The 26,226-nt window shown below is 45.1% G+C and overlaps 2 protein-coding genes across 3 annotated transcripts in view; one reads left to right on the plus strand and one right to left on the minus strand.

Annotated features, from left to right (window-relative positions):
* Positions 1 to 6,239, minus strand: part of C4H2orf92 (chromosome 4 C2orf92 homolog) — a 29,713-nt gene extending 23,474 nt beyond the window's left edge. Inside the window, exons 1-2 of the mRNA XM_029938503.1 lie at positions 6,188 to 6,239; positions 3,611 to 3,673 (exon numbers count right to left, since the gene is read on the minus strand). Of these exons, the coding sequence (XP_029794363.1) occupies positions 3,611 to 3,673; positions 6,188 to 6,239 (115 nt within the window). The remainder of the gene's footprint in view (positions 1 to 3,610; positions 3,674 to 6,187) is intronic.
* A 10,643-nt stretch (positions 6,240 to 16,882) lies between these two features.
* On the plus strand, positions 16,883 to 25,872 carry ACTR1B (actin related protein 1B). Of its 2 annotated transcripts, none has more exons than XR_003907783.1 (11): positions 16,883 to 16,930; positions 18,978 to 19,042; positions 20,278 to 20,353; positions 21,497 to 21,622; positions 21,975 to 22,099; positions 22,332 to 22,548; positions 22,684 to 22,776; positions 22,868 to 23,042; positions 24,322 to 24,383; positions 24,628 to 24,728; positions 24,836 to 24,910. XR_003907783.1 is itself a non-coding variant. In XM_029937218.1 (11 exons), exons 1-11 carry the CDS (start codon positions 16,883 to 16,885, stop codon positions 24,936 to 24,938), a joined length of 1,131 nt encoding a protein of 376 aa, XP_029793078.1. In that variant the 3' UTR covers positions 24,939 to 25,872. The 2 variants fall into 2 exon arrangements, 1 of the variants encoding a protein (XP_029793078.1); XM_029937218.1 differs by having other exon boundaries at positions 24,628 to 24,668; positions 24,836 to 25,872.
* The last annotated feature ends 354 nt before the right edge of the window (positions 25,873 to 26,226 follow it).

Consider the following 26,226-nt stretch of genomic DNA (forward strand, 5'->3'; position numbering starts at 1 on the left):
ATCCAAAGGATATGCAAATAGGATCTCCAGGAGATATCTGTATTCCTATGTTCACTGAAGCATTACTTACAATTGCCAAGATGTAGAAACAATCAGTGAATGAATGAAGAAGAGGTGAGATAGATACTGATATAGCTATATAATAAATATGCAACATTATGTTTATAGTTAGTGATACCATGTTATATATTTGAAAGTTGTTAAGAGAGTAGATCTTAAATGTTCTCACCACAAAAAAGAAATGATAATTATGGGATGTAATTGGAGGAATTAGTTAATAATATGGTGTGAATAATTTTGCAATATATATGTATATCAAATCACTGTGTTTACACCTTACACTCACACAATGTTATATGTTAATTGTATCCCAGTAAGTGTGGGGAGGGATACATAAAGTGGTAAGGAAATTTTTGTGAACCATTTATCACTGTGAACCATACAGCACTGTTTGAGGGTAAAATGTGGTCCAATTTCAAAACAAGAGGACAAAAATAAACATTTGGAGCCCAAATTGTACCAAGAAATGTAGGGGCACCTGGGTGACCAACTTTGGCTCAGGTCATGATCTTGTGCTTCATGAGTTCAAGCCCCACATAAGGCTGTGTGATGACAGGTCAGAGCCTGGAGCCTGCTCCAGATTCTGTGTCTTCCTCTCTCTTTCTCTGCCCCTCCCCAGCTCATTCTCTGTCTCTGTCTCTCAAAAAAATAAACATTAAAAACAAACAAAGAAATGTATACTAGTTGACTTTAGATAGTTTGCACTGAATGGTTAGATATTTTAAAGAAAACACAAAGCAGACTGAGACCTGCTGCCTGGTCTCCATCTCTGAGCCATCTGGTCACATGGGAGAGACAGAAGTACACACAGACACAACCAAACACTGACACAGCTGTACTGAGCAATATGACAAGGGACACAGCAAACAGGAGGGGAAAACCACTCAGCCCAAGGCAGCCAGAAGGCAGGCAGTAGGTTAAGCAGACTGAGAAGAAGTAGTGGACCCTGCCAGGTGAGGCTGAGTTCTGCATCCAGTTAACCATGAGATTTACTGAGAACTCAAAAGTCATTCCTGTACATAGATGTCAGGCATCAGTAGACTCCCTTCACCTTCACTCTGGTGCTCATAGTGATGTCAGGTTCTCTGAGCAATAATTCAGGATCCTGTAGGTCAACATATCTGTCAAGGAAGGGCTGGTAATGACATGGGTCAATATATGACATGCAGGGACTAGCTGCCTGGGACACTAACTGGTTAAGCTGCAAACATCATGAAAAGTCTTTGAGGTAGTCCTGGAAGGGCTGCTGCAGACAGAGATCCCACATGACACCCCCTGCAGTGAGGGAGGGGCTAACCCAGAAAATTCCAAGTCACTCACATAAGGACTGCCCAGGACATGACAAACCCTGAGGGCAAGGCTATCCTCAGACAGTTTTAAAATTCATTTATAGGGGCACCCAGGTGGCTCAGTTGGTTAAGTGTTCAGCTTTGGTTCAGGTCATGATCTCAGGGTTCGTGGGTTCGAGCCCTTGTCAGGCTCTGTGCTGACAGCTAGAGCAGAGCCTGGACGCTGCTTCGGATTCTGTGTCTCCCTTTCTCTCTGACCCTCCCCTGCTCAAGCTGTCTCTCTCTGTCTCTCAAAAATAAATAAAAACATAAAAAAATTAAAATTCATTTATAAATGATATATATAAAGACTCTATAAAAATTGGGTGAAGGCTGGAGAGAGTGGGGAGAATAACAGATTATATAAGTTTATAAAACTCTTTTATAAAACTGTTAGTAATTTTTCATAGCTATATAATTTGTGAAGTATATTTTATTTATTTATTTGTTTGTTTGTTTGTTTATTAGGCTTCAGGCCCAGCATAGACCCCAATGTAGAGCTTGAACTCACAGCCCTGAAATCAAGACCTGAGCTGGTATCAAGAGTCTGATGCTTAACCAACTGAACCAGCCAGGTGTCCCAATATCTCCTCCTTTTTAAAAGACAGTTTCTATCTGTCCTTTGGGGAAAACAGTTTTATTTTGCCCTTCTAGGTTTACTTTGCTAAGCCACAGAAAATAATCATCACAAATTCCACTGATATGGTATTTATTGAGTCCTTTTTTTTTAAAGGTTATTTAATTTTGAGAGACTGAGAGACAGAACAAAATAGGAGAGGGACAGAGAGAGAGGGAGACACAGAATCCAAAGCAAGCTCTAGGCTCTGAGCTGTCAGCAGAGAGCCCGATCTGGGGCTCAAACCTGCCGACTGCAAGATCATGACCTGAGCTGAAGTCCAACGCTCAACCAACTGAGCCACCCAAGCATCCCTCTGAGTTCTTTTTCAAGGGCTGTTGGTACATTGGTGGGAGGTCTGCTCACTTGATAAAATAGGTGCTTGTGATAGCAATACCAAAAAATTAGCTATTGGAAATACCAGTAAAATGATGAGTTCTCATTACCAGCCCTTCCTTGACAGATATGTTGACCTACAGGATCCTGAATTATTGCTCAGAGAACCTGGAAAGTTTATTGAGGGCCCACCAATACCAAGGCCAACACTGGCATTGTGCTGGGCAGGTCAGTAGGCCTTTGAGGGATGATAGGATCCTCTCAAAACCCAAACCAGACACCCACCTTCACACTCACTCATTCCCCTTCCACCACGTGGGGCAGGATTCAGAGACATGGGGCTCCCACAAGGAGGAGAAAAGCCTCCAGATTCCCAGGTGAGAATTCCTGAGAACACAGTGAGGGGCTGCAAGAGCTATCTGCATCCCTTCGTCCAGTCATGGTAACCTACCCATCATTCCATCAGCCAGCCACCCAGTGCAGATTTACTGAAGCCTCTTTAATAGCACATATGGAGGAAGGGCAAACCCAGAATTCCCGACATGGGACAGCTCCCGGAAAAAAAGGTCCCTGACCCGTGTAGCGAGATGTCCCTCTTCCAAGCAGGATTGGCAGGCATAGCTTTGTGATCAGAACACCCAACAGGTCCTAACCTGGAGGGAAGTGTCAGTGCTCACACTCCTGAGAACTCTTCCTCAGACCAGTTATAACCCTCACTGTCTACTCCTGAAGCACACACACCACCAGAGAGGAGAGATTTCTCTGGGGAAAAAAAAAGTTCCAGTGCAGAATCATCTCACAAAAAGGAATCTGACCACCGGGATAAAGGGGATCTGTCTCTTTTTATTTAAACAATCTCCCCGGGGGATTCTCATGCTCAAGTAGGTTTGAGGACCTGGGGAAAAGGTTTACCTCAGCCTCAGGACCTGACCATCTCTACTGCTGCAGAAATCTCCTGGGTACCTTGTCAGGCAGATGTGATACAGCTGGTCTGAGGTGGGGTCTGACTCAGCACTTGCAATAACTCCCACATGGAGGGCCTGCTGCTGCTACCTGGACCCCCACTTTGAGGGGCAGAATCCTTTCCAACTGTTTATCTTCTATGCTTTGCTTAATTTCCTGGGACTCTGACACTTCAAAGAACTGGTTCCAGTCTCAAAGCAAGCACGTTCCCTCCTACCAAAGCATCAGGTTATCTGAGAGACAACTGTGGACAAGTGTGAGACTCTTCAAAGACAGCCTGATGGCTTAACTTGAGGGAGGTACTTACCAAATATTTTAGCCAGGTCTTCATCCAAATTTTTTGAACTTGATGAAAATTCAGTATTTGAAGCTGTGGGGAAATAAACTTCACCTGTGATTAAATCTTTCATTTGATCTGCATGTATTCTTTTCTTTTTTCTTTTTTCTTTTTGAAAGAGAGAGTGTGTGTATGTATTCTTTTTTAAATCAATACTTTTTCTGCATGGTCTTTTGACAGGAGCATCATGCTCTAGGAGAAAGAGCACCAGACTTGGGTTCTAGTCCACCTTTTGAGTGCCTTGTGATCTCGGGAAGTAAAGTTCTGTGGGATTTGGTTTTCTCCTGGGAGACTGGAGAGAGAGGAGCCAGCCACAAGAGGGCTCTGAGGAGAGGGTAAGATGAAATTTGCTTATGTCCTCTGTACATGAAAAGTGCTCTCCCTTTATCATGTCCCAGAGTTATCTACTGTGAACTGCAATAAATGGCACTGGGTCCAAGCATGGTTACACTCAATGCTCAGTGTGGGGAGCGGGGAGCAAAGGACAGATGGACACATATCTCAGTGTCTTCTCAACAAAAACTTTCCCCTCCATAGGAAATAATGCCAGTAAATTTGACCATCTTGGGAATGGGATGCCTTCTTGTTTTGGAAAACAGGGAACAATACTACTGCATATTCTGCCCTAATCCACATTAGGGTCTATCTGTGGAGGGGGCTCAGAGGGCCTGGGGCCACCTCTATTTGACCTGTTTGATAAACACAAGGAATTCCTGATGTTGTCACTGATGAATAAAAAAATGAAGGTATAAATGGAAAGGCACTGAGCCAACAATCTCCCCTAGGTCGTCATGGACTGACTTCAAGACTTCTGCTGACACTCATGTGATTATATTGAGGATATGGATTAATTGTGCTAAGAGACTGTAACAACTCATGGAGTTTGAACTGTATTTTCAGGCTTTCATTTATGAACATTGTGGTATCTTAGTTTCTACACACATTTTCTTGATTCTAGGTAATAGCCAGCCCTTTTTTCTGGCCCAAGGAGAATGGCAAACCATCAAGGAAGAGAAACATATCCCCTAACAAAGGGTTGTCAGGGCCATAGCACCCACCTACTCAGAGTACCTCAACATTCATAAAGTATCTGCAAGAATCTGAACTTCTTACAGCCAGGGACAATGCTGATTCTCAACTATGTTCCTGACAGAAAATCTGCATCACCATTGAGTACTTTGTGCAGGTGGCATCTTTCAACTCTACAGGAAAATTGGTAATCAGGTAGTTAATGGCGCATAGACATTGCTTCCAGGTATGATGTTTTTCAGTAAATGAAAAAAGTAAAGTGTTCTCTTTTCCTGAGATATTAGTGAATCATTAAGAATCAATATAATGGAAGTGTAAATAAGCCCATGCAGTAAAACATTTGTTCACAAAAACGCTTTGGTTTTTAACGTGCCCTGACAAGGGCGTCACTTTCTCCCCTCCTCCTGTTGTCACCCCTGACTGATAACTTGTATAATGTACCTATTGTCCTTTTTGCTTTTCTCCACAGACCTAGGATCTTTACCCTGAGAGAATTTACCAGAATGCTGACAGCCAATTAGTTGAGTAAATAGCAAAAGTGGTTCCAAATGCAGTGAAACCCTAAAAATAGAGTATATAAATCTAATGTTCACTTTGAAAACTCTATGTTCATAAAATGTTCACAAGAGCACTATTCAGATAGCCAAAGACTGGAAACACCGCAAATGCCTGCCCATCGGCTGATAAATGGATTAACAAACTGTGGCACATCCACACATGGAATATTATTTAGCCACAGAAAGGAATGAAATACTGATGTAGGCTACAATGCGGATGGACCATGAAACATGTTAAATGAAAAAGGCCAATCACAAAAGATCACGTGTATGATTCCATATACAAAATATCCAGACTAGACAAATCTATAGAGTGGTCAGTAGATTAGTGGTTGCCAGGGGCTGTGGGAAAGGGAATGAGAGTGCCACAATGAGTGCAATAGTATTTTTCAGGGTGACGAAAATGTTCTAAAATTAGTGCTAATTCACAACTCTATGAATATATCAAAAACTACTGAATTATATACTTTAAAAGTATAAATTTTATGATATGTGAAGTTTATCTCAATAAAGCTCTTATTTAAAATGTAGTGTGTGTGTGTGTGACTGTGTCTGTGTTTGTGTGTGTGACTGTGTGTCAGGGGATAGATAAAACAAGATTGGCCTAATTAGTGCACAGAGGTTCATATTAATCTTTCTGCTTTTGTGTATGCTTGAAAAAGTTTATAACAAAAAGCTCAATGTGCATGTGAGCTACCCTCCCGTCGAGGTCTTTTGAGAAAGCTTCAGTTAGGAAAAATGTTAATGTTACTCCCTTATGGGCAAGAAGTCCCTATGGTAGATTGAGGGAGGTGAAGAAGGTAGAGATGTGGAGAAACCCTGTGCTCACCATTGCAGAACTTGTGGGAGGAGAACACCGTCTCCTGCCTGATTTAGGCTCACAGTGAGTCTCTCACTTGTGTCTCTGCCACTATATTTGTGACAGTACCTTTGATCAGATGGAAAGCAAAGAGCTCTGTACCTTGCCAACAGTCCAGGAAGAGAACAAAGAAGAGGGTCTCTGCTCCCCTCATCTTTCCCATAGTCTGTGTATCTCCTGAAATCCTTCAGACATAACAGCCCTGAGCTCCAGGATACTGCAGAACCCGATAGTCTGTGAAGTCACACCTGGAAGCAAGGTGGGGATCAGTTCTACAGGGAGGGGGGTGGGGCCTGGTCTCTGTGACAGGGATGAGAAGGGGACACTGGCTGCCCTGAGGACATCAGCTCTCCACTCACTCCCTTCGGTTCTGCAGTGCCTTCCTCCCTCCTGCGTGCAATGCAGCCTGAAGATGGTAGGTATTAACCCGGACTCCGAAGCTGTGTGTGACAACAACAACAACACCTAAATCAGCTTAAGTAAGGAGCACCTACCTGGCTGGTGGCTCAGTCACTGGAGCAGGAGACCCTTGATCTCAAGGTTGCACGTTTGGGCCCCATGTTGGGTGTAGAGACTCCTTAAAAATTACATATATATGGGCACCTGGGTGATTGGTCGGTTAGGCGTTGGACTTTAGCTCAAGTCATGATCTTGTGGTTATTGAGTTTGAGCCCTGAGTTGGGCTTTGTGCTGACAGCTCAGAGCCTGGAGCCTGCTTCATATTTTTTTTTAATGTTTATTTATTTTTGAGAGACAGAGAGAGACAGTGCGAGTAGAGGAGGGTCAGAGAGAGAGGGAGACATAGAATCTGAAGCAGGTTCCAGGCTCTGAGCTAGCTGTCAGCACAGAGCCCAATGTGGGGCTCGAACCCACGAACTGCGAGATCATGACCTGAGCCGAAGCCAGACGCTTAACAGTCTGAGCCATCCAGGCACCCCAACCTGCTTCATATTCTGTGTCTCCCTCTCTCTCTGTTCCTCCCCCACTTGCACTCTGTTTGTCTCTCTGTCTGTCTCTCTCAAAAATAAAGATTTAAAAAATTTTTAATTATATATATGTGTATATATATGTGTGTGTATGTATGTATGTATGTGTGTATGTATATATATATATATATATATATATATATATATATATATATATATATATATATATCTCTTAAGTGACTTGGAAGTAGCTAGGGTAGCCAGTAAAATCTTATGCTAAATCAAGATATCACATTAGGAAAGTATTGCTATTTGTTATATTATATAAGATTATAATTCCAAAAACATAAATCAAGGTATGAGATGACATGGTCACCTGTGGATCACTATTTCCCCTATTATGTTTTATAAATATTAAACTATTTTTAAAGGAAAAATCTTTGTATTTTAGAAGTTTTATCTGCACATTTCTTCCTGTATTTTTATTGTGCACTGGGTCCCACAAATTAGACACCCTGCCCTGCCTTTTAGCCCTCAGGCCCACGTACTGTATGCAGTCGGGGAATGAAGAGATCTTTAGGGGACAAAAAGTCACATAAAAAGTTATACAGTAGAATTCTGAGTGACTCGGACATATTAATTTGTTGGGACTGCCATAAAAAATCACCATGAAATGAAAGGGGAGGGACTTAAACAATAGAAATCTATTGTTTTATAACTTGGAGGCTAGGAGCCTAAGGTCAAGGTGTCAACCAGGTTGATTCTTACTTGAGGCCTCTCTTCTTGGCTTATAAATGGCTGTCTTCTCCCTTTGTCTTCACATGATCTTTCCTCCATAGGTATCTGTGCCCAAAATTTCCTCTTCCTGTAAGGATACAAGTCATACTGGCTTAGGGCCCCCCTTGAGGACTTGATTTTAACTTGATTGCCTCTGTACAGACAGGCCAAATAAAGCCACATTCTGAGACACTGAGGCTAGGACATCAATGTATAAATTTAGAGAAGGGATACGATTCAACATATGACATTAGGTAACGGCAACCCATAAACCCTACTTCTCTAAAATATCTCCACGAAAACAAAAGCAACATATAAAACAATACAAGACTCACACCCTCAGCATAACCAAAAGACAGAAAATGTCCAACTTCAAATTACAAGTAAATAAAAAAAACACTAACCTTGGTGTGAGGTGTAAACAGAGTCCATTGGGGGCCTTTTACCAGGGAGATTTCCCACCACACTGAGGGTCAGTAGAAACCAAGGCAATGGGAAATAGGCTAACGGTAAACTCAAGATGCACAACCACCTAACTCTTGACCCCCACTGCCCACTCCAGCTTTCCCCATCTCAGCAACAAATCAGTGCTTCCACATGCTAGGCCAAAACCCAGGGTTCATCCTATACTCCCCTCTGTCTGTCTCACCACATATCCAGTCCTTTCTGTTCAATTCTCACACACATTCCCAAGTCTGGCCACCTTCCCACCTCCATTGCCCCTGTGGTGACCACACTAGCACCACATTCCTTTTACTGCTGATGAAATCAGAAGCCAATGAAGTCCCTTTAACATTTTTCGGGCCACTACTGAATCCCACTGATTACCAGAATCCTCACCACCTCCTCTCCCATTTACCCCTTCTTTTCCCTTCCATCTGCTCACATCTCCAGAGGAATAGAAGTCAGGCTGCTTTGCAACCTAAGTGCACCCTATGGCACTTATCTTTAAGTGATCATTAGCTTTTTTCTGCCTCATTTCTTTTATTTTCAGGCAGATTTGTTGAGCATCTAGGCATGAGGGGAAAACATTTATAATTATGTGGTCATCCAAGTTTAGAGCAAAATAAACTTTTTCTATAAAAAGAAAATATTTTAGCCTTGGAGTGCCTGAGTGGTTCACTTGGTTAAGTGTCTGATTCTTGATTTGGGCTCAGGTCATGATCTTGCTGTTCCTGAGGTCAGGCTCTATGTGGGCAGTGCAGAGCCTGCTTGGGATTCTCTCTCCCTCTCTCTCTGTGTCCCTCCCCACCCCCTCTTTCTCTTTCTCTCTCAAAATAAATAAACAAACATTTATTTAAAAAAAGAAAACATTTTGGAACCTGGGTGGCTCAGTCAGTTAAGCATCCGGCTTCGGCTCAGGTCATGATCTCGCAGTTCATGAGTTCCAGCCCGACGTTGGGCTCTGTGCTGACAGCGCAGAGCCTGGAGCCTGCTTTGGATTCTGTGTGTGTGTGTCTCTGCCCACCCCCGCTCGCACTCTGTCTGTCTCTCTCTCTCTCTCTCAAAAATAAATAGTAAAAAAAAAAAAAACCCTCATAAAAAAAGAAAACACTTTAGGCTTCTAGACTACAGATTTCTCTATCACATATTCTTCTTTATTGTTGTTTTTACCTTTTAAAAATATAAAAACCACTAAAAACAATCAATGAAACCAAAAGCTGGTTCTTTGAGAAAATCAATAAAATAGATAAGCCTCTGGCCAGACTGATAGGAGAAAAAGAAGACACCCATTACCAATATCAGGAACAAGAGAGTGTACATCACTACAGATACTATAGACATTAAAAGGAAAATAAGGTTATATTGTGAACAACTTTTTGCCAATAGATTCAACATATTAAATAAAACGTATAGATTCCTTGAAAGATACAAAAAAAAACTTGCTCAAAAAAAGCCCCTAAATAGCTCTATAAAAAAGAAATTCCTTTTCTTTTTAAAAAATAAAAAGCTCTATATTAAAGAAACTGAATTTATGGGAACAAACCTTCCCACAAAGAAAACTGATCTTGTGGTTCACGGGTTCGAGCCCCACATCAGGCTCTGTGCTGACAGCTCAGACCCTGGAGCCTGCTTCAGATTCTGTGTCTCCTTCTCTCTGCTCTTCTCTCCTCGGGCTCTGTCTCTCTCTCTCTCAAACATTTTAAAAAAATTACAGAAAAAAAAAAACTTATGGTTACAACAGGGGAGATGAGTGGAGGGTTCGGTGAAATAGGTGATGGATTAAAGAATACACTTGTGTAATAAAAATAATAATAAAGAAAATTTCAAAGACCTAATACAGGAAGAGACATACTATGCTTATGGATCAGAAGACATTATGTTGTTAATATCAATTCCCCTCAAATTGATTGATAGATTTAATATAAAACCAATCAAAATCCCACCAGGCTTCCTTGTAGAAATGGAAAATCTGGGACACCTGGGTGGTGTAGTCAGGTAAGCAGCCAACTCTTGATCTTGGCTCAGGTAATGATCTCACAGTTTGTGAGTTCAAGCCCCACATTGTCTCTGCGTTGATGGTGTGGGGACTGCTTGGGATTCTGTCTCTCCTTCTCTCTGCCCCCTTACCTGCTTGTGCTCTCTCTTTCTCCAAATAAATAAATAAACTTAAAAAAAATAATAAATGAAAGAGTTAATCATAAATTATATGGAAATCAAAGCACCTAGAATTTTGAGCAGTTCAAAACAACTTGAAAAAGAAAAACAAAAGAATTACATAACCTAATTTCAAGATTTATAAAACTATAGTAAATAAGAACATTCAGTATTGGCACACAGATCAATTAACCAAATAAAAGGTCCAGAAATAAATTCACATATATAAGGTCAACTGATTAATAACAAATATGTTAAGGCAATTCAATGGAGAAAATATGCTCTTTTCAAAAATAATATTGGAATAATTTAATAGCAACATGTGAAAAATATGAGCCTCAACCCTTACCTCACACCACGTACAAAAATTAACTCAAAATGCAACATAGACCTATATGTAAGAGCTAAAACTGTAGAACTTCTAGAATAAAGTATAAGAGAAATTCTTACTGACTTTAGGTTTGGATTTCATCAAAATAAAAAAAAGATTTGTTTTTCAAAAGACACTGTTACAAAATTAAAAAGATAAGCCATACATTGGAAAACAATAATTGCAAAACATATAATCTTTAAAGAACTTGTATTTAGACTGCATAAAGAACACAACTTAATAGAAAATCAATTTAAAAATGAGATTGAGACAAAAAGAATGAAATCTTGCCATTTGCAATTAGGTGGATGGAACTAGCAGGTATTATGCTAAGCGAAATTAGTCAGAGAAAGATAAATATCATATAATTTCATTCATATGAGGAATTTAAGGTACAAAATAGATGAACATAAGGGAAGGGAAGCAAAAATAATATAAAAACAGGAAGGGGGACAAAACATAAGAGACTTTTAAATATGGAGAACAAACAGAGGGTTACTGGAGGAGTTGTGGGAGGGGGGATGGACTAAATGGGTAAGGGGCATTAAGGAATCTACTCTTGAAATAACTGTTGCACTATATGCTAACTAACTTGGATGTAAATTAGAAAATGAATAAATTTTTAAAAATTTAATAAAAATGGGATTGAGAGTTGAAGACACTTCACTGAAGAAGACATAAGGATGACAAATGAGCACATGAAAAGATGGTCAACATTATTAGTCATTAGAAAAGTATGCATTAAAACTGTTAGGGAAGCTAAAAGTTTTTAAAAACTCTCTAATGTTTATTTATTTTTGAGACAGAGAGAGAGAGAGAGAATGACACAGAATGTGACCAGCTGAGGGTCAGAGAGAGAGGGAGACACAGGATCTGAAGCAGGCTCCAGGCTCTGAGCTACCAGCACAGAGCCCAACGCAGGACTCAAACTCACAAACTGTAAGATCATGGATCATGACCTGAGCAGATATCGGATGCCTAACCAACTGGTGCTACTCAAGCACCAGGAAGGACAATACTTAATGTTGGTGAAGATGTAGAGAGAAACTGGAACTCTCTCACATGTTGTTGATGAAAGTAATATGAGGCAATACTTTGGAAAACAATATTTTCTTAAAACAGTATATATGCACTTGCTCTATGATCCAGCCATTCCACTCCTATGTATTTACCCAAGAGAAATGAAAGCATATGTCCACACAATTATGCATGAATTGTCATAACAGCTTTATGCACAATAAGTAAAATAGGAAACAACCCAAATTTAATAGGTGAATGGATAACAAATTGTTGTCTCCATGTAATTAAAATTGCTAAACAACTAAAAGTAACAAACATTTTGCATGCAATAACACAAAGCAATCTCAAAATACTTAAGCTGAGTGAAAGAAGTTAGACAACAAATACATACAGTATGAGTCCATTTGTGTAGTCCATTTATAAATGAAATTTAAAATTTCACTACATTACAATTTATTCTATATAAAGGATACAAAAATGCTGATTCAAAGGGATACATACACCCTAATATTTGTAGCAGCACTATCAACAATAGTAAATTATGGAAGAAGCCCAAATGTTCATTGACTGATGAATGGATAAAGATGTGGTACATACCTACAATGGAATCTTACTCGGAGATCAAAAGGAATGAAATCTTGCCATTTGCAACGACACTGATGAAACTAGAATGTGTTATACTAAGTGAAGTAAGTAAGTCGGAAAGAGACAAATATATGATTTCACTCATGTGGAATTTAAGAGGAAACAGGGAAGGAAAAGTAAGATAAAAGGAAAGCGGGAGGCAAACCATAAGAGATTCTTAAATACAGAGAACAAACTGAGGGTTGCTGGAATGGAGGTGTGTGTGGGGTGCGCTAAATGGGTAATGGGCGTTAATGAGGGCACTTGTTGGGATGAGCACTGAGTTTTATATGTAAGTGATGAATCACTGGGTTCTACTCCTGAAACCAATACTACATGGTATGTAAACTAACTTGATTTTAAAGAAATTTTTAAAAATACCAAATACATATATAAACACTGTATTGTGTATAACTGTGTGATCATATACAATAGGGAATTCTAGAAAATGACAACTAATTTATAGTAGAGAAGGGTCTGGTTAGTGTTTGCCTAAGGATGAAGGGGTGGGAGGGGGAGGGGAGGAGAGGAAGGGATTACAAAGGTGCACGAAGAACTGTAGGGCAATAGATTTCATCCTCTTCCTAATTGGGGAAAACAGTTTCATGGTGTATTCCTGTGTCAAAACTCATCAAAGTGCACTCTTTATATACATGCAGTTTACTGTACATCATTTATATTTCAACAGAGCATAAGAAAATGCAATGTATAACAAGGTGATCCTATGTTTTTGCCTGTGAAATGTACAGAACTGAAACTGAATGATAAGCTCTTGATCTAAAGAAGATGGCAAATTATATCCAGGCATCTGACTCTTCAGTTCACTCCAATCTTCCACCCTAGGTCCCCAAGGAAATAGTAAGATAAGATGTTCAAAGGGAATCCAAAAGGGGAACCACTGAGGCTACAGCAAGAACCCATCCAATTTTCAGAGTTAATTTAGTTGACAGTACTTCCTTAATAGTTTTGTTTGATCACTAATTTTCCTCAAATCATTGGTGGCCACAACTGAGTATCTGTACTAGAAGGAGGAGGTGGCATCCAGTACAGCACTCCATCCTCTCTTTCTTCTGGGGTCTGTCTCTCAGGGAAGTCCCCAGAAACCCTACCCAATGGCTCTTCCATGTGTGCTAAGAATGCACCTGCATTGGTAATTTTTGTCTTTATTCATAATGTGCATGTAAGTTAAAAGTTACTGAAATTGAGAAGATCAAAGGAATCTAAATGCTAGGGAGACATCCAGGTGTGAAAAGGGGGAGATGCTGAGAGGAGCTAGAAGGAGCAAGGTGGGAGGGGCTGGCCTTGCAGGTCTTGGGGGATTCTCTCACCCTATCGGTTTCCCCTGCCCCGGCTTTTTCTTTCTCTTTGTTCCTTTCTCCCTCCAAAATAAGGTTTCTGACTTCTTCCTCTTCATAGTTATCTCAGAGAATAATTGATAAGCCTGTCCTCTTGCCTATGTAGTTGGGTTTGCTCTATAGCCTTCAACAACATGCACTTTGGGGTCCTTATTCAGCTTCTCCTCCCCCAGCCCTGTGGCCCCTGCTGTCCAGAGGTCATGGAATTTCCTCAAAAGCAGCACTTCTTTTTATACATGCTCCGCTGTTTGTTATGCAGAGACTTTTTCACTTCAGTTTTTTATTTCATTTAAAAAGTAACATATCTTAAAGGCAGAGGTGAAGACCAATGGAAATAAGCCTTCACATATATGGTCAAATGATTTATTGACAAGGGTGCCAAAACCATTCAATGGGGTAAGGACAGTCATTTCAACAAATGGTGCTGGGGAAACTGGATATCCACATGCAAAGGAATGAAGTTGGACCCTTACCCAACACTATATACAAAAACTAACTCAAAATGGGTCAAAGACCTAAATATAAGAACTAAAACTATAAAATCCTTAGAATAAAGCATAAGGCTTCAGGACACGGATTTGGTGATGATGTCTCAGATATGAACCCAAAGGCACAGGCAGCTACAACATCAAAAGTAGACAAATTAGACTTTGTGAAAATTCAAAAGTTTTGTGCATCAGAAGACATTAACAGAGTAAAAAGGCAACCCACAGGATAGGAGAAAATATTTGCAAATCATCTATCTGATAAGGGACTAATATCCAAAATGTACAGAGAACTCCTAAAACTCAACAACAAATAATCAATTCAAAATGGACAAAATATTTGAATACACATTGCTCCAAGAAGATATACAAATGGCCAATAAGCATATGAAAAGACATCACAAATCATTAGAGCAATGCAAATCAAAACGATGATGAGATACCACCTTATACCCAGTAGGTTGGCAACTAAAACCAAAAACAAAACCAGAAAATGACAAATGTTGATGAGAATATGGAGAAACTGGAACTCTCTTGCACGATTTTAAGGAATGTAAAATGATGCAGCTGCTATGGAAAACAGCAAGGCTGTTCCTCAAATAGTTAAAAATAGAATTAGCACATGATCCAATGATCCCATATATGGCTATATGTACCAAAGAATTAAAAGCAGTGTTTTTTACCACCCATCTTCATAGCTGTATTGTTCACAATGGCTAAGATGTGGAAGTAACAAGGTCTATCAAGAGATGAATAAATAACCAAAACGTGTATATTCATACAATAGAATGCCATTCAACCTTAACAAAAAATAAATCCTGTCACATGCTACAAGGAGGAACCGTGAGAACATGCTAAGGAGAATAAGCTAGTTATAAAAGGGTAAATATTGTAGGATTCCACTTATATGAGGTATCTAAATGCTTAGAAACAAAGTAGAGCAGTGGTTGCCATGGGCTGAGGGGAGAGGGAATGGATAGTATTTAATGTTTAATGAGTACAAAGTTGCAATTTTACAAGATGAAAAGAGTTCTGGAGATGTATGGTGGTAATACTTGCACATTATGAATGTATTTAATAACACTGAATTGTACACTTAAAAATGGTTCAGATGGTATGGAAACTAATTTGACAATAAACTAAAAAAAAATGGTTCAGATGGTAAATTTTATATTGCGTGTATTCTCCCACAAAAAAAGAGGGGAAAATAATATATACATGAACAAGCTAAAAACAATTCAACGCCAAAAAGAAATAGTTTACATAGTTTTAAAAAAAGGTAATTCTCCCCTAATTTGCCCACATTTACCAATGGCCCCTTTCCCATATTAAAGAGCCTTGAAGGTGCCTCATATACTCTTTGGAGACTCTCACACATCTAACAATGTGGACATTGTCTGGCTTTCTTTGCTTAGACTTAGCCTTGTGTGCTGATATGTTTCATATTAGATTATATATTAAACATCCTCATTATTTTTACCGGATGCACACAGATTCATTTTATGAATACATATCTAAGATTCCTTTTGCAGGAAGTTCCTAAATAGGCAAAACTAACTTTTGGTGTTAGAATTCAGAAAAACAGTCACCTCGGAGGAGCAGCCAGGCAGCAACTGAGAGAGGAGGGTAGGTTCTGGGGTGCTGGTCACGTTGTTTCTTTAACTCAGTTGTGGGTATACAAGACTATTCACATTGTAATAATTCATTGAAGTGTGATGTCTGCACTTTTCTGTATGATGCTGTCTTCACTTTTGCCAAATTTAATCTCACAGTTTAGTGGAGAAGGTGTCAGTAGAGGCAAATAACAATGGCTCAGTTTAGTAAATGAATTTTGGACTCCATACATTGCACAGTTGCAGCAGTAGACCCCAGCGGGGCTGGAGGCTGCAAATATGCAGACCCCGGCTGTTGCTAGCTTGATAGCCCTCCCCCGCCCCGCTAATTACAGAAGTGTGAGGCCCCTCGATTCCCACATCAGCAAAATGGGAATAAGAATACAACTAGCTGATAGAGTTGTTGCAAGAATTTAATATAATCTGTGTAAAGGAGGTAGAAGTGCTCTGCAAACACGTAGCAGGTGTTCGAGTAAGGTCAGAATTTTAAATTTTACACAGAAAAGGATCCTCCTCAGTGCTCAGTAAAGAAATGCTTTGGGTAAAATACTCAGGGCCGACCTCCTCGGGAACCACGCGCTCACGAGGTAGGGTGGTCGCAAGGTGCTGCCGCTCCAAAATGAAATCTTCCATGACAGGTGACACTCAGTCCCTGGACTCTCCCCAGGTCCCCTTTAAGAGCCGAGCCCTGACATCATTCCACGCCCCCACCCGCAACCACGGCGCAGCCTACCTTAGAAGCGCCCCGGCAGTATTTCCGGGCGGGCTCAATTGGCTGGTCAACAGCCGGAGGCCCCGCCCCTTTGCCCGCTACCGGCCCCGGGCACTGCAGTCAATCCGCCCAAGGGGGAGCGGTGATTGGCTGGCGGGCCCGCCCTCCAGCAAGCCCCGCGGGACCGGCGTAGGCTGAGCGGGCTAGGTGGGAGGGGCGCGGCACCGGTTTTGGAGCCGCTGCCGTCTAGGTCCGCGCGCCCGCCCGCTTGTCCCTCCTGTAGTCTCCCTGCTGGGCAGGGCCGGCCAGGCCGGGCCATGGAGTCCTACGATATAATCGCCAACCAGCCCGTGGTCATCGATAACGTGAGGCCCAGGAGTCGGGGGGAGGGCGGGAGCCCCGCCCCCGGGGGCTCACGCGGCGGCGCCGGGAGGGATGCCCCGGCCCGTCTCCGCTAGTCCTCCGCGCGGTGCCCGGCAGACACCTACTTCTGGGGCTCTCATGCTCACCTGACTCTGTAGCCTGGGCCTTGGAGCCAGCCCCTCCACCGACGCCGTGGAGCCCTTGCCCGAATCCTCCCCGAGCCCGGCAGGGGCGTACCGGAGAGACAGGGGACCCATCTGTCTGGCTACTCGCGACCAGCATGGGGAGTGCTGGAGTGACAGCCGAGCAGCCCAGCCAGTGCACCTGTGTGTCAGGCCCAAGGACGCACCTTGACCCTTCTTGGTTGAGAGGAGGGCCACTGGTTAGGTTAGGTCAGGTTAGGTTAGATTAGGACCCCAGCCACTCTACCCCCTTCCCGGGCTCTGGCTGCCCCTTTTAGTGGAAGAGGAGGGAAGGCATTTGCCCTTTTACACAGTGCTGGCCTGATCTTTCAGAGAGGGTTGGCCTGGTGACCTCTACAACAGCACTTCCCAAAGGTTGTAGTGCTAAGCAGGACCTTCAGAGTGGACAGGCTCTCTTTTCCTGAGACTGGAAAAAAGAAAAAAATACTGGTTAAGCTCTGCCAACCACATATCCACCATCACCTGGTTGGCCACTTGGCTACATTGACCCTCTCTTTAAGTGCTCACTGTCCTGTGCTGAGCAGAAATTCCACAGCTAGCAGGACAGTGGAAAGTTTAGGACCGCTTCTCCCAAGACCCAAAGCGGTTTGAGATCATGGTTTGGAAGCTTTGGAGAAAAGTTGCCTGGCTTCCTTGTGGCCTTGTCCTTCAGCACTGGGGCTCAGCATGTTTTCAGCTGCCCTCTGAGGATTTCTGGCCTCAGAACTTTCTGATCCATGAGAAGAAAATGAAGGACAGGGATCTATGGATCTGCTTTTAACTTGGTATCTGCCTCTGCTGTGTGAGCCTTGAAGTTTTTGATAATGACTCACTCCTTTTTCTGGGATGTGTCTCCCTCCCACATGACTCCCCCCCACCCCCCATCTAATCCTGAATGGCTGTCTTATTTGGAGTACCCACGTGGGCTCCTTAAGTCATTGCAGGGGATGTTTAATAAGAAGGCTAGAACTGGGCTTGGGGGTTCTCTGCAGCAGACTGCAGGATGGACTAGGCCACTTCCTTTCTCTGTGGGCAAATAATTCACTAGGCTAACCCACAAGCTTAGGAATTCAGAGGGCAACCTGCTTGGTTCCTGTGGGCTTCCAGCCCCTCCTCCGTAACATGAGGATGTTGATTTCTGCACTGCAGACCCAGAAGGTTGTGATGGTGGGAAATAGGGTTGAGAAGCTGATTCCTTCTTTGGGTGGGAGGTTTCTGGACGTCCAGTTCCTTTTAAGATCCTAAGTCCAGTCTCCACACTGGAGTAGTGGCAGGGCCAAGTTCTTCACCTGTAGTCTTTGGAGAAGCCACTGGAGGAGCGGTGCCAGTTGTGTACACAGTTATCTTGCTGGGTGGATCCTGTATGTGGTCCATGGCTGCTGGGGTGGGGGTGGCCAGGGGCTACTGGAAAAACTAGTTAGAGGTTGCTTCTAGCCGACTTTTGGGAGCAGCTTGTGCCACTTTGGATTCCTCCTGCCTGGAGCTGACTCTAGAGTATGCAGAGGAAAACGTACTTCATGGGTTCTTGGTCTCTGCACTATTGACATTCTGGGCTAGATACTTGTTGGTGTGAAGGGCTGACCTGATACTTAGCAGTACCCCTGGCCTCTACCCCCTAGATGCCAGTAGCACCTACACCTTTCTCTTCCCTCTCAAGTCTCCAAACATTATCAAATTGGGGCAACAGGGTGCAGAGTCAGCCTCTAGTTGTGAATCATTGGAGTTCTTGTAAATGATCTTGCCCTCTTGGCGGGGTCTCAGACTCACTCCCCAGGTGCCATCGTGGGACAGCCAGCTCTCTCTACTGCAGGGCACTGCCTTCCTCTGGAGGAGCACATCGGGAGCTAAACATTGTTTTTACTTGCAGGGTTCCGGGGTGATCAAGGCTGGCTTTGCAGGAGACCAGATTCCCAAATACTGTTTCCCAAACTAGTAAGTGTTGCTCAGGCAGCAGCCCTAACCTTTTTGTTGGATTCCTGGAAGAAAATTGGCTCTGTGTCACAGCTCTTTTTGAGGCCAGTCCTTGCCCCCGCCTATAAGGGAAAACACCGGATTTGTGAGGCCAACGCTATTAAAGGCTCTGGAAGGACAAGAGAAGTGTTTTGGGCTTCCTCCTCTTTGAAGTCTGATTTTGGTCCCTCCTAAGCCAAGGAGGGAGGAGAAGCTGTTAGCATTCCCTTGGGAACAAGGTGTGGTAGCAGCAGAATAGAAGGGAGGCATCTCTGGGAGAAGGACCTAAACTCAGAGGAGAAAGAGTGGGGAGCCACCCCTTCTTCCCAGGAAATGTTTTTTCCAGGGCTTGTTTATTTTCCAACTGGAGAAAATAACCAGTTTCCATCAAGGGGAGTCTTTCCCTGAATGGAGTGAGTGGTGGCATGAGTAAGAGGGAGGGGAAAGCATGAAGGAAACCTGGAGTGCTCCTTCAGCCACTCTAGCACATTGAGAAGTTTTCCTTCAGTGGGAATTTTCTCAAGTCCTGGAGGTTATAGAGGGATTGGCCTAGGTGGGGGGGGGATCCTGAGCCCCCCCCCCAAAGTGACTGGCTATACTGAGTACCCCAGGCCTCGTCAGGGGACAGGGCCAGCTTGGAGCATTCAGTAGGGCTTCAGCTTTCCTCTGTGCACTCCATTTGGGTACAATTAAAAGGCAGCTTGGGTCAAATTTTGGATTGGTAGCTCATGCAGTCTTCCAAGAACTGAATCTTTATTCTGGAAGCTCTGGCAGTGGGAAGGGGCCAGATCAAATGACTGATAGGGGGTGAACAAGGGAGCCACGACCTGACTTCCTAGGACCTTGGTCTTCAGACAGTGGCAGCGGCCCTGCTCTCCTGAAATTGAGAGCGTGGGCTGAGTCATTATGGCTGCCAAAGCTGACCCTCTGCCAGGGCTGGACCACGAAGGACTGAGATTCCAGAGCTCTCAGCCCTGTCTGGGAGGGAGGGGTGGGGAATGGGAAGGATACCTTTTCTTCTGACCCTGAGCATGCCATCCTGCCAAGGCCTACTCTCTATGTCCCTTAGGCCTGGGTTCTGGCCTTTGCCGCATGGCCACATCTGGATACTTTAGAGTAGTTACCCTTTTGACCACAGGACTTGGACTTTAGTTTTCCTGGATGTGGGCTCCTCCAATGCCCCCTGCCCACTTTGCTAATTCTACCTATCCTTGCAGTGTTGGGCGTCCTAAGCACATGCGAGTGATGGCTGGAGCCCTGGAGGGGGACCTCTTCATTGGACCGAAAGCAGAGGTAACACTGTGGAGCCCTCCTTTGGCTGGGTTTGGGGTCTTCATAGTCCTGGCAGCTTTGGCTGGTGGTCAGAGCTCTCCCTCCTGAGAGGGCATCTGTTCTTTGGGGCCATCTGCCAAACATCTTCCTGGGCTCTCATGGCCCTAGCTTGGAAGTACTATGAGATGGCATGATGGTTTCTGTATGGGGGAACAGACTATTTCATGCCCTGTCTTGTAGAAGCAATTTGGAAGCTGTAGAGAAAAGAACTGATTAAAAAGTGATTTAACAGGGCGCCTGCCTGTCTCAGTCAGGCCTTCCTATCAGCATCTGACTCTTGATCTCAGGATGATGAGTTTGAGCCTCATGTTGGGCATGGAACCTACTTTAAAAAAAGTGACTTAAGAGTCTGGATCACTCAGCTTTGATGACTGATACAACTAAGAGCTGTGGGGCCACCACTTACACTTCATCTGGGGGGACTTGTCTAAGTTCTGCATGGCCAGATGAGGCCCCAGTGGAAGGAAGTAAGTGTAGTGTAGGAGTTTAGGCATTGGGGAACACTGTGTGGGTGTGGTGGTGCCTGAGCTGAGGATACAAATATGGGGCTCTCAGGAGATAGGTCGGAAGGAGCTGTGAATGAGAGAGGTCAGGTGATGTTGGTGAGAAGGGGCATGTTTGGTAAGAAAAGGGGACACCAAAGGGCAGGTCTGTGCAGAAGATGTGAGCAGTGGCTTAAGAGTTGGGAGGAGTGGTGGGCAACAGGCGACCACAGGACGGGACAGCATGGGATTCACCATGAGACAGCTTCTGGTGGTGGGAAGGAAGCTGGGCAGTGTGTGAGGAGAGAAGAGGAGAGAACATGTTGGCAGTGAGAAAAGTCCAGGAAGCACAGCCAGGGGAGGAAAGTGAGGACTAGGATGGGAGGGAACACGTCACTAGTCTCTCTGTCCCCTGCCCATTGAAGCTGGCTGGGCTCTGAGGGCCTGAGAAGCTGCTGCTGGACAAATGAGCCTGTGCTGAGTTCAGGACCCCGCCACTGGGCATGAGGACACCGTGGTGGTTCTGTTCATGGCAGATGAAGGGGCAGCCTCCAGGAAAGCAGAAAACAGTTGCTGGAGAGTGGCCTGGTGCTCCAGCTGGCCTTCCTACCCTCCTCCGCAGGAGCACCGGGGGCTGCTGGCCATCCACTACCCCATGGAGCACGGTGTGGTACGAGACTGGAATGACATGGAGCGCATCTGGCAGTACGTCTACTCCAAGGATCAGCTGCAGACCTTCTCCGAGGAGGTGTGGCAGCCAGCCCCTCCCACCAGGCTCCAGATTCTCTCACCTGTGCCCTCTCCCTGCTGTTTCCTTCCTGGTTGGGCTCCCATGCTTCCTCTGCATGTTGCGAGAGCCTGGTGCCACCTCATTGTGTGTATGTGGGTACACAGAGTCACTGGCTGCCAACCAGAGTTTTCCGGAGAAGGCTGGATATTTGGAAGAATAATGGATGGCAGATATTGGAATAGTACCCTCGGGAAGGATAGCAGGCTGCAGCTGCATGTGCTCACAGGAGGGGATTTGGCTCTCTAGAAAGATCCTTTTAGGGCCTAGCATGTTGTCTTTGCACATGCCTAAACCCTGCCATCTCTTGTAGCATCCTGTTCTCCTAACGGAAGCTCCACTGAACCCGAGTAAGAACCGGGAGAAGGCAGCAGAGGTGTTCTTTGAGACCTTCAACGTGCCAGCCCTGTTTATCTCCATGCAGGCCGTGCTCAGCCTGTGAGTGCTTCCTAAGCCCTAGGGTCCCCTGAGTCCCCATCCTCCCTGTGGCCATCCTCCCGCTCATGTCTGACTTCCCTGTAGAAACAGCCCCGTGGTAACTGTTCCTTTAGGGAGTTCCTCATGTCCCTTTTTCAAACCAGATAATGCAAATGTCCCAGGGTCCCTTCCAGGGGTGAGGAGGTCCCCATGCCTCAGTGGCTGAGGTGAAGGGATGCTGACCTGGTGACAGGTATGCAACAGGACGCACGACGGGAGTGGTTTTAGACTCAGGGGACGGGGTCACTCATGCTGTCCCCATCTACGAGGGCTTTGCCATGCCTCACTCCATCATGCGGGTGGACATTGCTGGCCGTGATGTCTCCCGCTATCTCCGGCTACTGCTGCGCAAAGAAGGAGTTGACTTTCACACCTCAGCTGAGTTTGAGGTTGTCCGGACCATCAAAGAGGTGACAGAGGGCAGGAGGGTGTGGGGACAGGCTGGGTGAGGCAATGGGCAGTGGTGGTAGCAAGGCGTGAGGTTGAGCCCTGGGTGTGGGTTTCCCGGTTACAGCCTTCTGAGCGTTGTCTCCTGCCCACCACAGCGAGCCTGTTACCTCTCCATCAACCCTCAAAAGGATGAGGCTCTGGAGACAGAGAAGGTGCAGTACACCTTGCCAGATGGCAGCATGCTCGACGTAAGTTGCCAGGTCTGGCCCTGGGTGGCAGTGGTGATGCTGCCATCTGGAGGAAGAAGAGACCTGTCCCCCTCAATCTTGTGTTCCAAAGGTGGGGCCAGCGCGATTCCGGGCCCCTGAGCTGCTGTTCCAGCCAGACCTGGTAGGTGACGAAAGTGAGGGGCTCCATGAGGTGCTAGCCTTTGCCATCCACAAGTCTGACATGGACCTTCGCCGGACGCTGTTTGCCAACATCGTGCTTTCGGGTGGCTCCACGCTTTTCAAAGGTACCACCATTTGGGAGGTGGTGATTAAGACTTAAACTGCACCCCACTCCCTGGAATCTGACATGGCCCATTTTCTATTGGTTTTTTGGTGCTCAATGAGCATTTATTTATTTATTTTTGAGATAGAGCGAGATAGAGAAAGGGTGGGGGGAGGAAAAGCGGAGGGGCAGGGAGAGAGAGACACAGAATCTGAAGCAGGGTCCAGGCTGAGTTGTTAGCACAGAGCCCAACACAGGGCTCGAACCCACAGACTGTGAGATCATGACCTGAGCCAAAGTCAGATGCTTAACCAACTGAGCACCCAGGTGCCCCGAGCATTTTTTTTAAGAGAAAGATTTAAAATTAAATTTTATTTACTTTGTAAACACGTGGTAAATTTGCATAAGATCTAAAATGTGTTAGATGACGTCTCCCTTTTCACACTGTCTTGAGCACCCTGTTCCATCCCCTGAGAGTTACTAGTTTCTCAGTTATGTACTCAGCAGCACTGCATGTGTAAGCAAATGTTCATTTTCCCTTGCTCCTGCTCTTATACCCATCACAACATGCTCTTAAGAGTTGTGCATCATGTATTTTTCACATAATCCCCTATCTGGAAGATCTTTCCCTATCCATGTGAGTTCTTTCATATGGCTGTGTCACTGAATGAATGTGCCATTTACCCATTGACCTGCTGGTGACCTGCAAGTTCGTTGCAGTCATTTCTAATTACACTGCTACACCCAATGACATCATACACGGTCATTTCACGTAATAAGAATATCCCTAAAAGGAGAGTTACTAAAATTGCTGAGTCAGAGGGTGGGCATATGTACTTGTTATCTAGTAGATACTGCCAAACTTCCCCAACCTCCCTGAGTGCTACTTATGCCCCCACCAGTTACAGAGGAGAGTCCCCCCAGCACCTTCCCCTCCCAATACTGTGCATGATCTTTCCTCTGTTTAGGGTAGAAATAGTAGATATTTTCTCCTGATTTGTCATTTGCCTTTGACTTTGCTTTGGATGGATTTGGGCTGCTGGAGTGTTGGGTGAAGAGGAGCCTAAGAGCTCAGCAGCCAGGCCATGCTGTGTGACTTAGGGTTCCCTCTCAGGCTACCACCTTAGGCATGGTGCTTGCTCTTTTCTTTCTTGGGGTGGCTCGCCCCCATCCTTGATCCTGGAAAGAACCATTAAAAGAGGGGTGACAGCAGCTGGGGCCACCACAGGTTGGAGATGGAGTCGCTAGCGCTGAGGGGATTCAGATGTGGACTCTGGGCTCAGCCAGCCTTGTGTTCACAGGCTTCGGTGACCGATTGCTAAGTGAAGTGAAGAAGCTTGCCCCAAAGGATGTCAAAATCAAGGTGAGGTTACAGGGAGCCCCATGGGGCATGGGTGTGCTGGGCAACCTTGACTGAGGGAGGAAAGGGAAAACACCTCCTCCAGACACCGTCTCCTAGTTCTACTCACCCTCCTCCCCTGCTCCATTCAGCTGCTCCCACTGCTCCTAGCTGATGCACTTGCTATTTGGTCTTGGGCCCTGGGGGAAAGACTCCCAAGGCTGAGGTGGGGGATGGGCCGTTACATTGCTGCTTCTTCCCTGTGTAGATCTCGGCCCCTCAAGAACGGCTGTACTCCACGTGGATCGGGTGAGGCAGGGTTCACGGGGAGGGCTCTGGGAAGAGACCGTTGGCCCAGGCCAGGTGGAGGTGGGTGGATTGCCCTCCCAGGTAAAGGAAATGGAGCTCTGAGTGCCCAGAAAAGGCAAATGGCCCAGACTTGAGGTCCACAAGAGTCCATCCCTCCCTCCTCACAGTGGCTCCATCTTGGCCTCGCTGGACACTTTTAAGAAGATGTGGGTGTCCAAAAAGGAGTATGAAGAGGATGGCTCCCGTGCTATTCATCGTAAAACCTTCTAGTGCCCAAGGAGGAGGTGCAGCGTATTGGGAGAGTGGGAGGAAAGGCGAGTCAGAGCCCTTACCCTTTCTGGTCTCGGATCACATCCTAGGCCTAGGGTCCCCTGCATGCCCTGAACCCTGGGCAGGTGGGACATCCATGCTTCCCTGCAGCCCTCCCCTGCAGACACACACACACACACAGAGTAAAGTTTAGCTGCATGGATGGGAGTCATGAGCTAGAATGAATATAAAAGTTGGAGAGCCCAGCTTTGGATTGTTCCCGGGGTTCCCCTTGGCAAGGCCTTGTTCTGACCCTCAGGCTGCATCCCTGAGCTCCAAGGCCAGATACCCAACACCCCATTTCCTTTGACAGGATCCCTCCCTGAGACAGTGCCTGGATGCCTATGTAGCTAGCCTTGGGGAGTGTGGTGAAGGAGGGGTGGCCAGCAGCTCCCTGCTGGTGCATCCCTGCTTCTTGTGCCACACTTAGGCATCCCTTATCCTATCACATTCAGTCCTCCTGTCTTCCTGGGTGAATGTCTTGGTGTAGGCTGAGGACTGGGCAGTCTTCCTTCCCCAGAGAAGGGGTCGGGCCCAGGATCAGACCCTTCAGAACCAGGGCAGAGGATCATGGGGTTTGGGTGGCCACAGTTTACTGGTGGTCTCCCTTCAAAGCACTTCACTGATACTGTGCCCTCTCTTTTATCTTAGTACCCTGGGTGGGGAAGGGTTAACGGTCTTCATTTGTTGAGAGGAAGCCACTTAACCAGGAGTCAGACCTAGAGGGAGTGAGGGGGCACATTTCCTTTTCCCACCTCTCCCATGAAAGAGGTTTTCATTGACCCTGTGGCCAGAGCCATCCCCACCTCCCTCTCCCAGATATGTATAATAATTTAACAGTTGCCTGAAAACTTTTTGTAAATCATTATAGTAATAATTATGGAAAGGCCTAGTGCGGGTCTGTTTTCTTGTGGTTCTTTGCGTTGTTTGCTTATCCATCTCTGCAGACTTTGAGAGAAAGGACCAGTAAGAAGGCAGTGTGACATTGGCTCTAGCTCAGAAGCCTGAGGGTTTCAGTGGTTGGCAGGGCAACATGGCACAGGAGGCCCCAGGAGGCCCGACTCTCAACCAGGTTTTAGAATTCCCCAACCTCATTACCCACTTGATACAATCCACCTGGAGAAGCAGAGCCCTTGGAAGCAGAGCACAAGGCTGCCTTCCTCAGCCTTATTCCTGGACAAGACTTCGAGGCAGGCAGGGCCAGTGCTCGGTCCATCTACGTCCTGCCCATTCTGTTTGGGCACCTCTG

This window comes from Suricata suricatta, chromosome 4, assembly GCF_006229205.1.
Source record: "Suricata suricatta isolate VVHF042 chromosome 4, meerkat_22Aug2017_6uvM2_HiC, whole genome shotgun sequence".
Classification (NCBI taxonomy): domain Eukaryota; kingdom Metazoa; phylum Chordata; class Mammalia; order Carnivora; family Herpestidae; genus Suricata; species Suricata suricatta.